At 46.2% G+C, this 13,152-nt stretch overlaps 1 protein-coding gene across 1 annotated transcript in view; it reads right to left on the reverse strand.

Moving 5' to 3' along the window:
* Nucleotides 1-13,152, reverse strand: part of LOC117581537 — a 42,338-nt gene that overhangs the window by 5,166 nt on the left and 24,020 nt on the right. The window contains exons 2-4 of the mRNA XM_034268855.1: nt 6,275-6,663; nt 5,777-5,998; nt 2,122-2,405 (exon numbers count right to left, since the gene is read on the reverse strand). Coding sequence (XP_034124746.1) covers nt 2,122-2,405; nt 5,777-5,998; nt 6,275-6,663 — 895 coding nt within the window. The remainder of the gene's footprint in view (nt 1-2,121; nt 2,406-5,776; nt 5,999-6,274; nt 6,664-13,152) is intronic.

Raw genomic sequence — 13,152 nt, forward strand, 5'->3', positions numbered from 1 at the left:
GGAGAAGATCTACAGAGGAATTGGGCGTAGATGCCTGGCTCTGATTCCAATAGGGCTGTGGCGCCCACACCACATCCTCGGCGAGATCCTCTGTTGGCGTGAGGAATGGCGGCGAGGACTGTGGCAGTGGCGGTGGCGGTGCTGGCCCTGACATCCTCTTATGGTGATGATGATGATGGTGGCGGTGGTGCTTCTGCTGCTTCTGCTGCTCTGGTTCCTCCTCCAGCACAATCACCTCCTCAACCACCTCCACATTCTCCTTCTGTCGATGCTGATGATGGTGATGCAGATGATGGTGATGTCGTTGCTTTGGCACTATTGCTCCCCCAATTGTTGTGATGTCGATGGTCTCTTCGATGGTTCTGTTCGAGGAGGAGGAAATCTCTATGGTTTCCTCCACTCTCGTCTCTTGTGTCGTAGTCGTTCGGGTCATCTTTCGTTCTATTCTCGTTTGTTTCCGATTCGTTGTCGCCCTGGCCTGGCCGTTGACTGAAACGCGGATCACTGTGCCCGGTCCCATTTATAGTCGCGTGTTTATGTCATTGGAAATATATTTTCAGGCCTTAAGTCCTTAAAACACAGATAAGATAGTCACTATATCTAAGTTATTTGGCAGGCATTTGTCTTCGATTCGCCCTGCTGCTGCTGCTGCTGGGGTGCTAAAAAAAAGTCGCGCCTCTTAGAATATGTTTAAATTTCGAGTTCCATTTCAGTGGCTTACTGCTCGATGTCTGCTGCTGAGAGTTTTTGTTTTTCTGCTGCTGCTGCCTCTGGTTATTGGCAGATGCACCGGCAATTACCGTGAGGGTGGCTGGCGCTATCCCGGGCATGTTGCTGCTAGTTAAGTCTCTGCCCGATTGCCGGCCATTCAACAACATTTATAGGCCACCCGCGACAACATACCGTGCCATGCACTCGATAAGATAGTGATTACCGCTCGGTATACATATCTGCCAGACTTATCTGCAGACCCTGTCCCTGTCCCTGTCCATGTCACTGTCACTGTCCCTGTTCGTGTTTGTGTGCCAAAAACTAAAGGAAAAGCGAGCTAGTCAACGCCCACTCGGGAGCTTGGCACTAGAACACGTCTCAGGAGGGTGGGCTGCCAGGGAAATGGTCATTAAATATGCAGGTTACCAGTGCCAATGGTGCCAAAATCCACTCTAGCCGCCAGCAGCCAGCAGCCTGGTCTCAGTTCCCGGCCAAAAGTGGCACGAAAACAGACATCGTGGTGCTGGGAGGTGGAGCCGCTCCAGATGCGAATGAGAATGGAACCTGGAACTGTTAGCAGGGATTAGTTGTAGTTTTTCCTCGTTTGGCTAGAGTTTTCCTTTTTAAAGATGCAGCATTACCCAGGTACGTGCCACTCTGCAACTGCCTCTCTGCCACGGCCCCGCCCCCGCCCCCGCCCCCGCCCGAGTGGTGTAATGTGCTTTGAAGTGTGCCAGAAGAAAGAGCTCTGTTTTCTTTTCACCCACTCGTTTGTTTCTTCTTCCTCGTAGTTTTCTTGCCCGTCTTGCCCCTGGGCGCTCGGCACGTTGCTTTAAATGTGTCTCCATGTGTCGGTGGATGTGTCGGGTGTTGAAAGCAGTCGGAGGAAAGTCTTGAGTTTGGGGAAAGCACTTTGTGCATATGTTAAATAGCGCCACTTGCAGCTCTCTCACTGCACTCTCTGCACTCTGAACTCTCTGCACTCCAGCCGAGATTACGTACACGCCGTGTGGCATTTAAATAGTAAGCTTGCCCCAGAAAATACACCCCCCAAAAGTGGGTTAAGGAAAACTTGAAGACATTTTCAAGCGAAAATGTGTGTTGTTCACATTAAATGTTATTCTTCATGGCTCCAACTTTAAGTGAATCAACTGTTATCTAAGCATTTATGACATTCATTAATTGATTACCCATTGGTGACGTCAAGTTCTATAAATAGCCGCGAAAATAACAATAGAATGGCGGGTTCTACCTATAGATATGATGGAAGGGTAGCACTGGCGTAAGAGTTTATGGAGCTAAGCGTTTCCCCATTCAATTAGAGTCATGCTTTTATATTAGTTTCCCACACATTCCTTTTGCACTTGGCCTTTCACTTAATTGATTTAATCCTGCATTTGTTCTACTCACATGGGATTCATTTTGGCCAGCAGCTGCGACCGGATGCGCTGCCTCTCGTCATTGAATGGCTGCAACTGTTGCAGCTTCTGCTGCTGCTGCTGCTGCTGTGGCTCCTGCTGCTGCTGCTCTTGCTGCTGCTCCGTCTGGCGCTCCCGCTCGATGCTGGCCGAGAGCTCGTTGTTCATCTCCACATGGCTGTGCTCGGCATCGAGATGGGTCTGGGTCTGGACCGTCTCATATTTGCGATCGTCCTCGGCAATGTTGAACACCTCGCTAAGCTCGTATTCCTTCAGCTAAAAACAAAGGATGGTAATGTTAGTTCCGCTTTCCGACACATGTGCAGCATATTAATTTACGGGGATTATGTGCCCGGCATCGGGAATGTGGCACGGAGCGACGGCGCGCACATGCCTCTGCGGGACTACAGGTGCTCTTAACGCGCTGCTAATTTCAATTTGTGGCAAGTATTGACACGGCCACAGGGGAGAATAAGCCACACCAGATAGGGCCACGAATGCCACTGGAATGGGGCAAGTACGGAAGTGGCTGCTGGGGACAGCAGTCAAGATAAGGTTCGACTGGGAAATACTTGGCTACCCCAAAACGCCACACAAGGCACAGAAGCAAACAAACGAATAGCAGAGTGATAACACAATCTCATACGCAAGGGGAAAACCATTTAATTTTGATTTAAAAATTAAATTTCGGAAGTTTGTCCAAAAGAGAGATAATCGAGGGAGTATTTATGTCGAAACCTAAACAATTTCTTCTATGAAAAAGTAAGGAACAAAAGGAAACAGGGTAATCCTCGCAACATCTCTTTGTTTACAATGCACCAATGTACCCCACATGCCCGACACCTGTCCAGGATAAAAGCAAACTTTTCTTTGGCGCGCTGTCGCGCATTTTAATTTATTTGTTTTGGGTCGCAGTCGCCTTCATTTTCTATACAGAATGCGAGGTACGCATTGTTATGTTATGGCTGTCCTTTCTGCTTTGTGCTTATCTTGGTTTACCTTTTCCTACCTTCATTCGTACGCTAGAACTCGTCGACAGCAGCGGCAGCGACAGCGACAACGACAACAACAATAACAGCAACTAGAGAGCATAGAAATCAGAAACAAAACAAGTGAGAGTGCGAGAGTCGACTCACGCACTATGGGATACCTCTTATCCTTGTTATTAGGTGATGTGTATGAAGGAATTTTCCATTTCCAATCAGTGCAAAAAGTTTTGTCGGTGCCTAAAAGACCATTTGCATTGCTCTCAATAATAATAGATCTTCAGAGCTGCTGTTTAGTCTGTCAGTTACACACATTTGCAATGCAACAATATGCCCTTGTTATGTACAAACTACAGGGTATGTTACAAAAAAATAGCAGAACAGTAAAATCCACACACACACACAATAATCCAGTGTGCATACGCACACACTCGCCCCAGAGGAGAGACAGGGAGAGGGCGAGTGAGAGAGTGAGAACAAAAAACTGTGAAATTCCTTGTGGATTACCCAAAAGACAGACCGACAGACAGACAGACAGCCAGCGAATGGAAACCCTCAGCATTCCTGTCTGCCGAGATTACGTGTGCCTTTTGGCATTCACTAAATGACACACAAATATCCCAGCAATTTAGTTGCGGCATTAAAATTTAAGAATTTAATGCCGGAACTACCACTACCACCCTCAGCAGCAGCGGCAGCAGCAGCAGCAGCAGCAGCAGCTGTCAAAGGGAGAAAATCAACACATAATTACAAGTGTGAGCAAAGGACCCAAAGAGCTGGACAGGGGCTGAGTTGGGGCTACGACGACATAGGATAGAGGACATGTGCTGGCCATAAAATAACGCATACGAACGCGCATGTATGCCTGTGTGTGTGCGTTTAAGTAAATAACTTTCCATTTCGTCGGCCATAAAGCAAAGCTCAGATAGAAGGCGCTTGGCCGTAGGTGAAAAACAATGAAACGGTCAACTGCCCGAACTACGAAGCTTGATTGCTCTGTACGAAAATAGTTTTAGCTTTGAAGATATTGTGGCGATTGCAGGAGATTGTTCCAGCACTGCCAATAGGCACAAGTAAATCCTTAAAGCTGGATTCTCGCGTATCCCCATCACAAACGCCAACATCTAGCTGAAATACCCTGACATTGAAATGCGAATAGAAGCTCTGGCACGCCCACTACCGAAAAGCCTAGAAAGTAAAACTAAAATTAGTAGTGTCAAAAAGGCGTTACAATAATATGAGCTCGAGCAATGGCATTCCATCCACCCCAGCCAGCAGCAAGAGCAACAAATAAAGAATAATGACCACACGTACTGGGCAGGCTCTTAGTATGTGTGTGTGTGTGTGTTGCTGCAGCCACGCCCACGTAGCAATTCCCCGCTCTATACAACTGCCCCAATGAAGTGAACTATGCAAACGTAGTCGAAACATCTGGCAGGATGGCAGGACTGCTGCAGGGCCTGAGAGGCGGCACACATTTTATGGCCCTTCCTTTTGGCCACACACCCACCCACCAACACACACACACACACACACACGCATAAAAGCCATTTTGATGTGCGACCCAGGACCAGGAGCAGGGCATTGTATGGAGCTGTAAGTGCGCCACTGCCACTCTCTGAATGTCTTGGATGTCCAGCAATATAATTACAATGGTCGAAGCCCCCCCAGTTCCAGCGCGGGGGAAGTTTCATTTTTACTGCCGCAGAGACCGTTGCTGTGCCTGAGGGTCCTTTCTTGCACTGAATCGGACGAGTGGTTCGCAGGCGGGCCTAATGGATTGGCATTTATGTATTTGCGAGTGCAGAAGAATGTTTATCGCTGCGTTTCCAGCAAAAACAAACCGAAACATACACCACAATTGCTGCCTGTCCCTCCCACAAATCCAAAATAAGAGCAGCATATTCCGGGAAAGTAGTTATTTGGTATAATTGAAACGTTTGCCCGAGTGGGTTCTCCCTTACTTTGTATCTACTTATTGCCCCTCTGGCATATGCTTCCTAAATGTATGCCATGCATAACGCTAGATATCTCTGTGCATGGAATGACTCTCAAACTGTATTGTGTTCCAACGCCCAACAATCGGACATTTCAGTTATGAATTGGTTAACAAATTTCTCGTTAAAGATACGAATTTACATCTGAAATAATTCCCATGCAAATGGTGTCGTAATTATAAGGTAATTAACATTATTTCGAGTTTTTTTTTCTCTTTCCTTTTTTGTGCGCTGCTCATTTGCTTTTCATGCGCTTTTTCTCGGGTTCCCAGCTGTGGACTGAACTGATTTATAAAGCGCATTAACACGCAGACCTCGTAGTATAAGTGCGCCCAATCCACAAACACACCCCACACCCTACACACGCACACACGCACAGCCACTATATGTACATGTATGATGTGAAAAAGGGGCAATGGCGTTTGGTGTGCTGTTTGTGTGTGTATGGTGTGGTAGGAGTTGTTGACGCCATTGTAATGCTAATGGCTCATTAGCACTTTGATTTTTTTTTGTTCTTGCTTTCCGATTTCGCTTTGTATTTTTTTTGTGTGTTTTGGGAAAAGTCATTAGCGGTAAGGGTAGCGGCATTTTGACTGCTAATTTGCTGTTAATTAACTTGTTTAACGTTTTCTACAGCCAGCGTGTACTCTCTGCGTGTACTCACCTTGATGAACTGGAACGTGGCAATGGGGGGCAGGCGCTTGCTCTTCGGATAATAGAAGCTGCCCGCCGGATGGCCCGGATAACGGGAGGTAATCCGGTAGATGACACCCTGTGGCGCCGTCGGCCAATTGGGCGCTGTAAAAGTGAACCCATTATCGGTGCCCGCATCCAAGGGATCCAGTTCAACGGTCACCGTGTCTATCCAAGAGCCGCCCACGCAGAGCTAAATTGTTTGATGAAATAGAGAAAATGTGACACAAGTTAGCAGACATTCGGGATACCCTATACCCACTCAATCTCTGACCAAACTCGAGCTACCACGTCTCTGTTGAACATCTCCATTGCATGGCACAATTAGTCAATGCCCAGCCTTATGGAGAGGCTATCAAACTGACATTGTTGTCAGTTGAATTTGCGGTCTGTACTCTGCGTTGTCCCTTTGTCCCCACAATTTGAATCTGATGCTGATTTTTGTGTGTGTTTTGAGAAAAGCTCTCACCTCAAATGAATCAACGCCTATAAACCAGTCCGGCGAGGGAACAATGCGTGTCATTAGCGACACCATGCTATGATTGCTGTCGACAAACACCTTCGCCTCGCTGCGTCCGGCGCCCAATTGAATCGCTGGGAGACTGAACTCGTCGAAAACGCTGCGTTCGCTGGCAGTGAATGCTGTGGCAGCGGAGGCTCCTGTTGATGGGGCTGTGGCTGTGGATCGTCCTGGTTGCGATTTCCCTGTCTGCGACTGCAGCTGCATTTGCTGCTGCTGCTGCTCACCCACACTGCTGTCCAGCAGGTCCGTCCTGCCCGTCTCGGTGAACTGTTTGACAGCCCCCGTCGCCGGCTGCCCGATGTGGTAAAGCGCATAGTTGGAATTGTGTGTGCGACCTGTGAACGAGAACAAAGAGAGAGAGAGAGAGAGAGAGACCATTGAGTGGTGTAGTTGAGACATTAAATTAAAATGAACTTTTAAGGGCAAACAAAAGGAAATGCTTAAAGCTTATATATAACCTTTTCCACTGTTGCCTATGGTGGAAACTAAGAGATAACTGCAGCTGGAGTGGGACTGGCACTTTCATTATCTTTCCCTTCGCTTTATGCCTGCATCTTATGCTGCCCCACGTCTGCGTAGATGCTGCAAATGTTCCTTCGTTTGAGGCCGCAAGTAATTTAAAACTTCTGATGCGCTCCAGTTCGCTTTGGGCCTCAAAATCATTTTGGTTTTGCGCACACTGTCACAGGCCCCGCCTAACCTCACAACCACCCACCCACCCATCCATCCATCCATCCTTGCCACAGTGCCTCACTGCTGTTTCGTTGCAGCTGCCTTTGATGTTGTGGCTGTGGCTTTTTGTTTGCATGCTCTCTTTTCGGGGCCGCGTCGGCTCTTATTTGTCTTCAATTAACATTGCAACATGCCACTTGTGCCACTTTTGCTTCGACAGCCGCTGCTGCCGCGTCTCCTTACTGCTGCCGCTCTGCCCTTGCCAGAGCCTTTGTCTTGTTGCATTCCGCATTCTCTTTTCTGAGATATTTCTTTTGCGCATTTCCCCTTTTTTATGTCAGCTTATTTATTAGTTTTTCAATTTCTCACTCTTTCCCTCATTTTCCGCTGTCTCTGCCTTTATCTTTTAATTTACAAGTTTTTGCGGCAGACAGAAAGCGACTTCTTTTCCCAAGTCCCTGACAACGGACAGGCCAAGAACGAAGACGAGGACGAGGACGAGCACGAGGAATGGAAGGTCTAATGAATGACGAAAAGTACAAAGCATATTTTTTCCCTTTTCCATTTTTGCGCTTTTGTGAAATGCCGCTGGCATTCAGGGGAGCATATTTTTTTTCTAAACTATGTCAAATGAAATATTATTTATACTTTGGCATACTTTTTTGTTCCCCCTGGTTCTCTGTGTACCTGAGCCGCTGCACCTGAACCGCCGTCATGGCTGCCCCGGCACTTTGTGTAATTGACAAGTCCTGTGGCATGTTCTCTTGGGCACCCACACCCAACCGCCGCTCTGCTGTCCAATCAGCAGCAATGGATTGGCCCAAAAGTTGTTTGGGCGACACTATGCTGCGGCACCTGCAATTGGCTTCTGTCAGAAGTTTCTGCACCTTGTATGGATGTGCAAGAGTTTTCCCATCAGTTTATGGAATTTGTTGCACAGAAGTTTAGCATGCTCCTTTCATTAGTCGAACAGAATTCGATCGGTGTGCTCAACAATCATACAAAAAGACCAGAAAATTAAGTTAAATGTGATCGACTTGAATTCCAATCAAAGCAACTCAATCAAACAGTGAGAAGTGTGTTTTAAGATAAACGCATTAACCTTTAGCTACTTTTACTTTCACTCTCGTAATTCAAATACACCGAGATGCACACGGCTCGAGGGCTCCAGTTTAATCAATTACCGAGTGGCCACAAAATAGCTATAATAAGTGTGCAATTAAATGCTTAAATTGTGCCAATGGCTTCCCAATATGGCGACCGGTGGTCAGCCATGTCCGTGTGGTGGCAGCTTAAATGGCCGCAGCCCACGGATCTCCCAGGAATGGGAGCGGGGCGTAAAAATCCCGCCACTCGTCCCTTAATTCATTTCATTTAATTTCTTGTTTTTTTTTGTGTGGCTCTTCGGGGTCAACATTTTGATGCGGGTTCAGGAGTGCGTGGGCTGTGCGGTGTAATTAATGCTTAATTATTCACATTAAAGGCCAAAAGCAGCCATGAAATTACGGCGAATCTGCCACCGGTCGTTGGTGGCATGCAATAACGTAAATGCTGGACACGTATGGAACATAAATTTTCCTTAGCATTCGAATGAGAAGACATTGCGCATACGCCGCATGGGATGTCCAATATCTCTCTGTCTCTCCCTCTGTTTGCGGATTCCATATCATAATTGAATATCGGCAACACTACAGAAAACAGCTAAAACATTTACAAACAGTGAAAAGACTAGAAAAAATGGATCTACAGAGTGCAATCTGGCACCTGGCCAACAACTGCTGATACTGCTGCCATTGCAGTGACTCATAGAGCAGCCCCCACGATTCCGTATTGGCTTTTAATTGCCAGTAAAATATGCTCCAAATTTGTCGGAGAGATAGAGCGGGAAAGCGGGTAAGAGAGAGAAAGCTGAGCCCACATTTTGGTATTAATAAATGTATAAATTCATCCAATATGACACACATTTCACTGAATTTATGTGAGGCACAGCTGACACACTTTCTGTTCCCACTTGCCATTCGCCACTCACCCCGACTCGAGTGGTGTGTTGTCAGGGGTTTTCTTTTCCCCTGTGCAAGAAATGAATTACGAGTCTGCGAGAGTAAAATTCTCATTCGCTTTTTACTTCTTTTTGGGTGATTGTTTTTCGCTATTGAGATGGTTGCTCAATTTCCTTGCGATTTCCACGAACGAATTTAATTATAGGCCATAAATTTGATTTTAATGGCTGCGCCGTTCAGCAAAACAAATATCACAAAAATAAAAGATGGAAAACTCGCGTGCGTGTGTAAAAAAATCCGTATACTCATCAGTATATGTTATGAAAGGCAAACGAGAAGAAGGATTAACAAACGACAGACTGCGGGAATGGTGGAAAAGAGGGAAGGAAGGAAGTAACGTGTCTGCCATGTATTCTGTCAGCACGTGCGCCATTTGGCGGAATATTAGGCACATATTGGGGGGGGGGGGGGGGGGGGGGGGGGGGGGGAGAATAATGTATTGTTGAGTAGTACAGTACACAGAGAGGAGTGATACCTCCTCAGGCAAAGGGAGAAATTCATTAATGTTTAATTGGCTCCCAAGATAGCCATAAAAACTGATGGAATTATATCATACAGTTTTGATGAATAATTTTCATTATAAAGCAAAGACAGAGGGGAGATTTCTAGCTAAATAATTAAATAATTTCGCCCTCATATTCACGCATTGATAACGTGCTCTATATGTGTGTCGAGACCGCTCCTCTATCCAATCTTGTTTCTCTATGCAAATCCTTTGAAAGGCCCGCTAATTAAAAATGCATTCCCCACACCTGTGTGTGTATTATCCGTCCGTTGTTTGCTCTTTCTTCTCACGCAACACCACTTAATTATGTATGTCAAATTTAATTGGCTTGTCAGTCGGTCAGTCGGAATAAAGAGAAAATCAGAAATGCCGACACACATGCCCCACGCAAATAAATGAATTACACATATACAAAAAATCAACAATAAAAGAGAGGGTGACTCCCCTCCGGCACACCATTATGTGCGCTCAGTCGTTCATGTTTGAATATCGTTTTGTGATAGATAAATATTAGCATTTCAACTAATTTCATTTCACACAGTGCATGCATTAACCACATATGCATCTACATATTTTATTTTTCACATATGTATATTATATCTCAATTTGAAATCACGCCATTGGTGGCACGGACTTGGAGCGGCAGCGGTACTGGCACTGGCACTGGCAGAGTGTGCAGAATACCAAATCTCTGACATTGTCACATGTCAGGAGACAGCGCACGAGTACGAAATGTGTCTTAAGACATGCTAAACCACACACACAAACAGCAAACAGAACATGGCTACATTACGCATACGCCCCATATGCTGAATGAATCTTTCATGCGCTTAAAGTCAGAGCAATGAGCGTATACGACTGCGACTACCACTGCCTGTTAAGAGTAATTTCTGTCATATTTGCTAGTGGGATTCCTCCTCGCAGTCACGACTGCAGCCACAGCTCCTGATAAAATGTCAACGTGTGATGTGGTAGATTTCCAACAGCTACCACAGGAGGAGCAGCAGTCGGTGCAGGAGAAGAAACTGCTGTAGGAGCTTCAGTAGAATTAACAGCGAGTACGTGGGTACTTTCCTGGCTGCATCCTCGTGCCAACCGAAGATTGACGCCCAGCTCGTGCAAATCCTTGCTTTAAAATGTTCCCATTCGTACTAAGTTCTTCTGCCTGCGTTTCTCTCAGTGGCATTTAAAACCCCCTTCTAATGGCTGCCAGAGTAGAAGGATTTTTCGTATTTGCCGCAAAATCTTATGCAAGTCCCGGGCCCGGCTCCTTGGGTCGAGTGCAACTGTGTGGACCCTTTGGCTCTTTATCTGTGCTAATTAATGCGTGCAGCTAGATGTCGGGATTAGGTGGGTATCTGCCGGATACAGAAAGCCATCAGCCGGCCAATTATGTAGGCAAACAAACAAGACTTGTCACATCTACCCTAAGCCTTCCTCTGGCTCTCTGCGTCTCCCATTGACGCCTTTTGTGCGTCTGTGTCTGGGAGCGAGAGGCTCAAGGGGATTACAAACGAAATTGACCAAAAACATAACAAGCTAACAAGGAGATGGCATCGTCTGAGAGCAACAACAGTCTATAAACTCCTGTGACAAATGAGGGTTGCTTAGCCTAGTTAGTCCTCCCGCCAGTCTCGGGCCAGTCTCGGGCCAGTCCCAGGGTCTCCTATTCATTTGTTTGGGGCTCTGGTCCAGGGCCATCTGTCATTTGTCATTATTCTGGAGCAGCCCACATGCCTCTTATGACTTATGCCACCCTGAAGACAATGTCTCTGCCAATTATTTGCAATGTCTGCGGTCTGAGAATTGACAAAACAGATGCCAGGTGATGGAATCTCTGTTGGATCTGCTGCACTAATGAATGGGCCAGGAAAACGGCCTCCCATTGTTGTTTACCAAACATTTCGTGCCATTTCTTAGGCTGTGTTAAGTGTTAAGACCAAACAAATCATAATAAACGAATGGTATCCTGGTTTCCGCTGGTTTTAGACTAATGAAATTCCGTTCTTAATATTATACAATTTTAGATTAGAAGGCTGTTGTGTGCAGATAGCTGCTGTTCCATCAGATGCCGCTTAAAGTGGCACTCTTTGTGGCATTCCAAATTGCACATTGTGCTACCGCTTCCGCTTTGGACCGCTTGCTTTTGGCCATCTGAAGTGGTGTGCGTGTGTCTGTGTGTGTTCGCTTTTTGGCTTAGTTCTAGCTACATTCATTATAATGGCTTATTGTAGCATGAAAAGTGTGTCAGTCACTAGGGACTGCAATGGCAAACAGGATGTCAGTGCGGGACGTGAAAGCGCCCAACGATTGTGGAGCACAGTAGAATGTGCATTGTCCTTTGTGGGCAGTGCACTAGGCAAACACCAAAGACAGACATTACCCTCAGATGAGCGCACACATATACATGCTACTGCCACTGCTCCGCAAGGACATGCTTGCCCGAATGACACACACAAATTGATGAGCATCGCGTGAGGAGCTGCTTTTGTTATATCCCCCATTATGTTTTCCCTCCTTTCTTGCCGCAATTTTTGATTGATTTCTTGCGGCAAGTCAGCGACACACTGCCTTCACTGTCACATTTCACGAGTCACTCATGCCTCATGCCACACATTCCGCATGCCGCACGCTGACACAGTTCCTCCTCGTCGAGCGGCTGAGGGAAAGCAAGAGTAAGCGGCATAAAAACACACAGTCATGATGAAATGGCGACACGGAATGGGACACCGAGGGACTCACAGATGTACAGACACACAGACACATTTGAGTGGTAATTTTACTTCTGCTGGGACAACGTCAACATATTTGTTGCATTAAAATAATTGAAGCAAAGCAAATAAAAACCGAAAAACTCGGCTAAACGGCCCGCACAGGTGGGGGGAATGGAGAGCATTTGGAAATTGCTGTTGGGCTGTGGGTGTTGCTTTGTCTTTAGCAGGCACTGTGACAATTTTAAAGTTAAATTAATTTGCACATTTTGCTAATCATTTCCACAGTGTTTCCTTGCTAAACTTAAATGAATCTGTTCCAAACTTAAGCTAAAGGATTTCTGAGTCCTGAGCCCTCTGCTCCTTCACTGGCATAATAATAATGGCCCTAATTGAGCCACAATCTACAAGGTGCAGGCAAGGCTCTGACCAGTTCCGTTTCCCTCCAAATTGTGTGTACTATTTCGGTAAATTGAAAATTAATTAGCCCTGTGGAACGAGCAGGAAAAGAAACAATACGTAAAGCGTCCTGCCACGTGGAATACGTGCTGCATGCAGCAGCAGACAATCAATAAGTCAAATGCTAAGCTTTCCCCTTAAATATGCAATTACAAAGCTGGATGGATGGAAGGAAATTGGATGCTGTGGCAGTGGCAATGTCGGATATACCACTGGGGCACACGGATACGTGGCACGCTTCGTGCTGGCAAAACTTTAATTAGCATTTTGTTTAATTAATAAATAAGTACGAATATGCATGCGCGTGTGTTGCACTTACAATACTGCTATACAACGAGGAGAAACGTGTGACACGCTTCGTACGCGTCACAACTTTCAACCCGGTACTCCCTCAGCATAAATGTAAAAACGCTTCCA

The sequence above is a fragment of the Drosophila guanche genome, unplaced genomic scaffold (genome assembly GCF_900245975.1).
Source record: "Drosophila guanche unplaced genomic scaffold, DGUA_6, whole genome shotgun sequence".
Taxonomy (NCBI): domain Eukaryota; kingdom Metazoa; phylum Arthropoda; class Insecta; order Diptera; family Drosophilidae; genus Drosophila; species Drosophila guanche.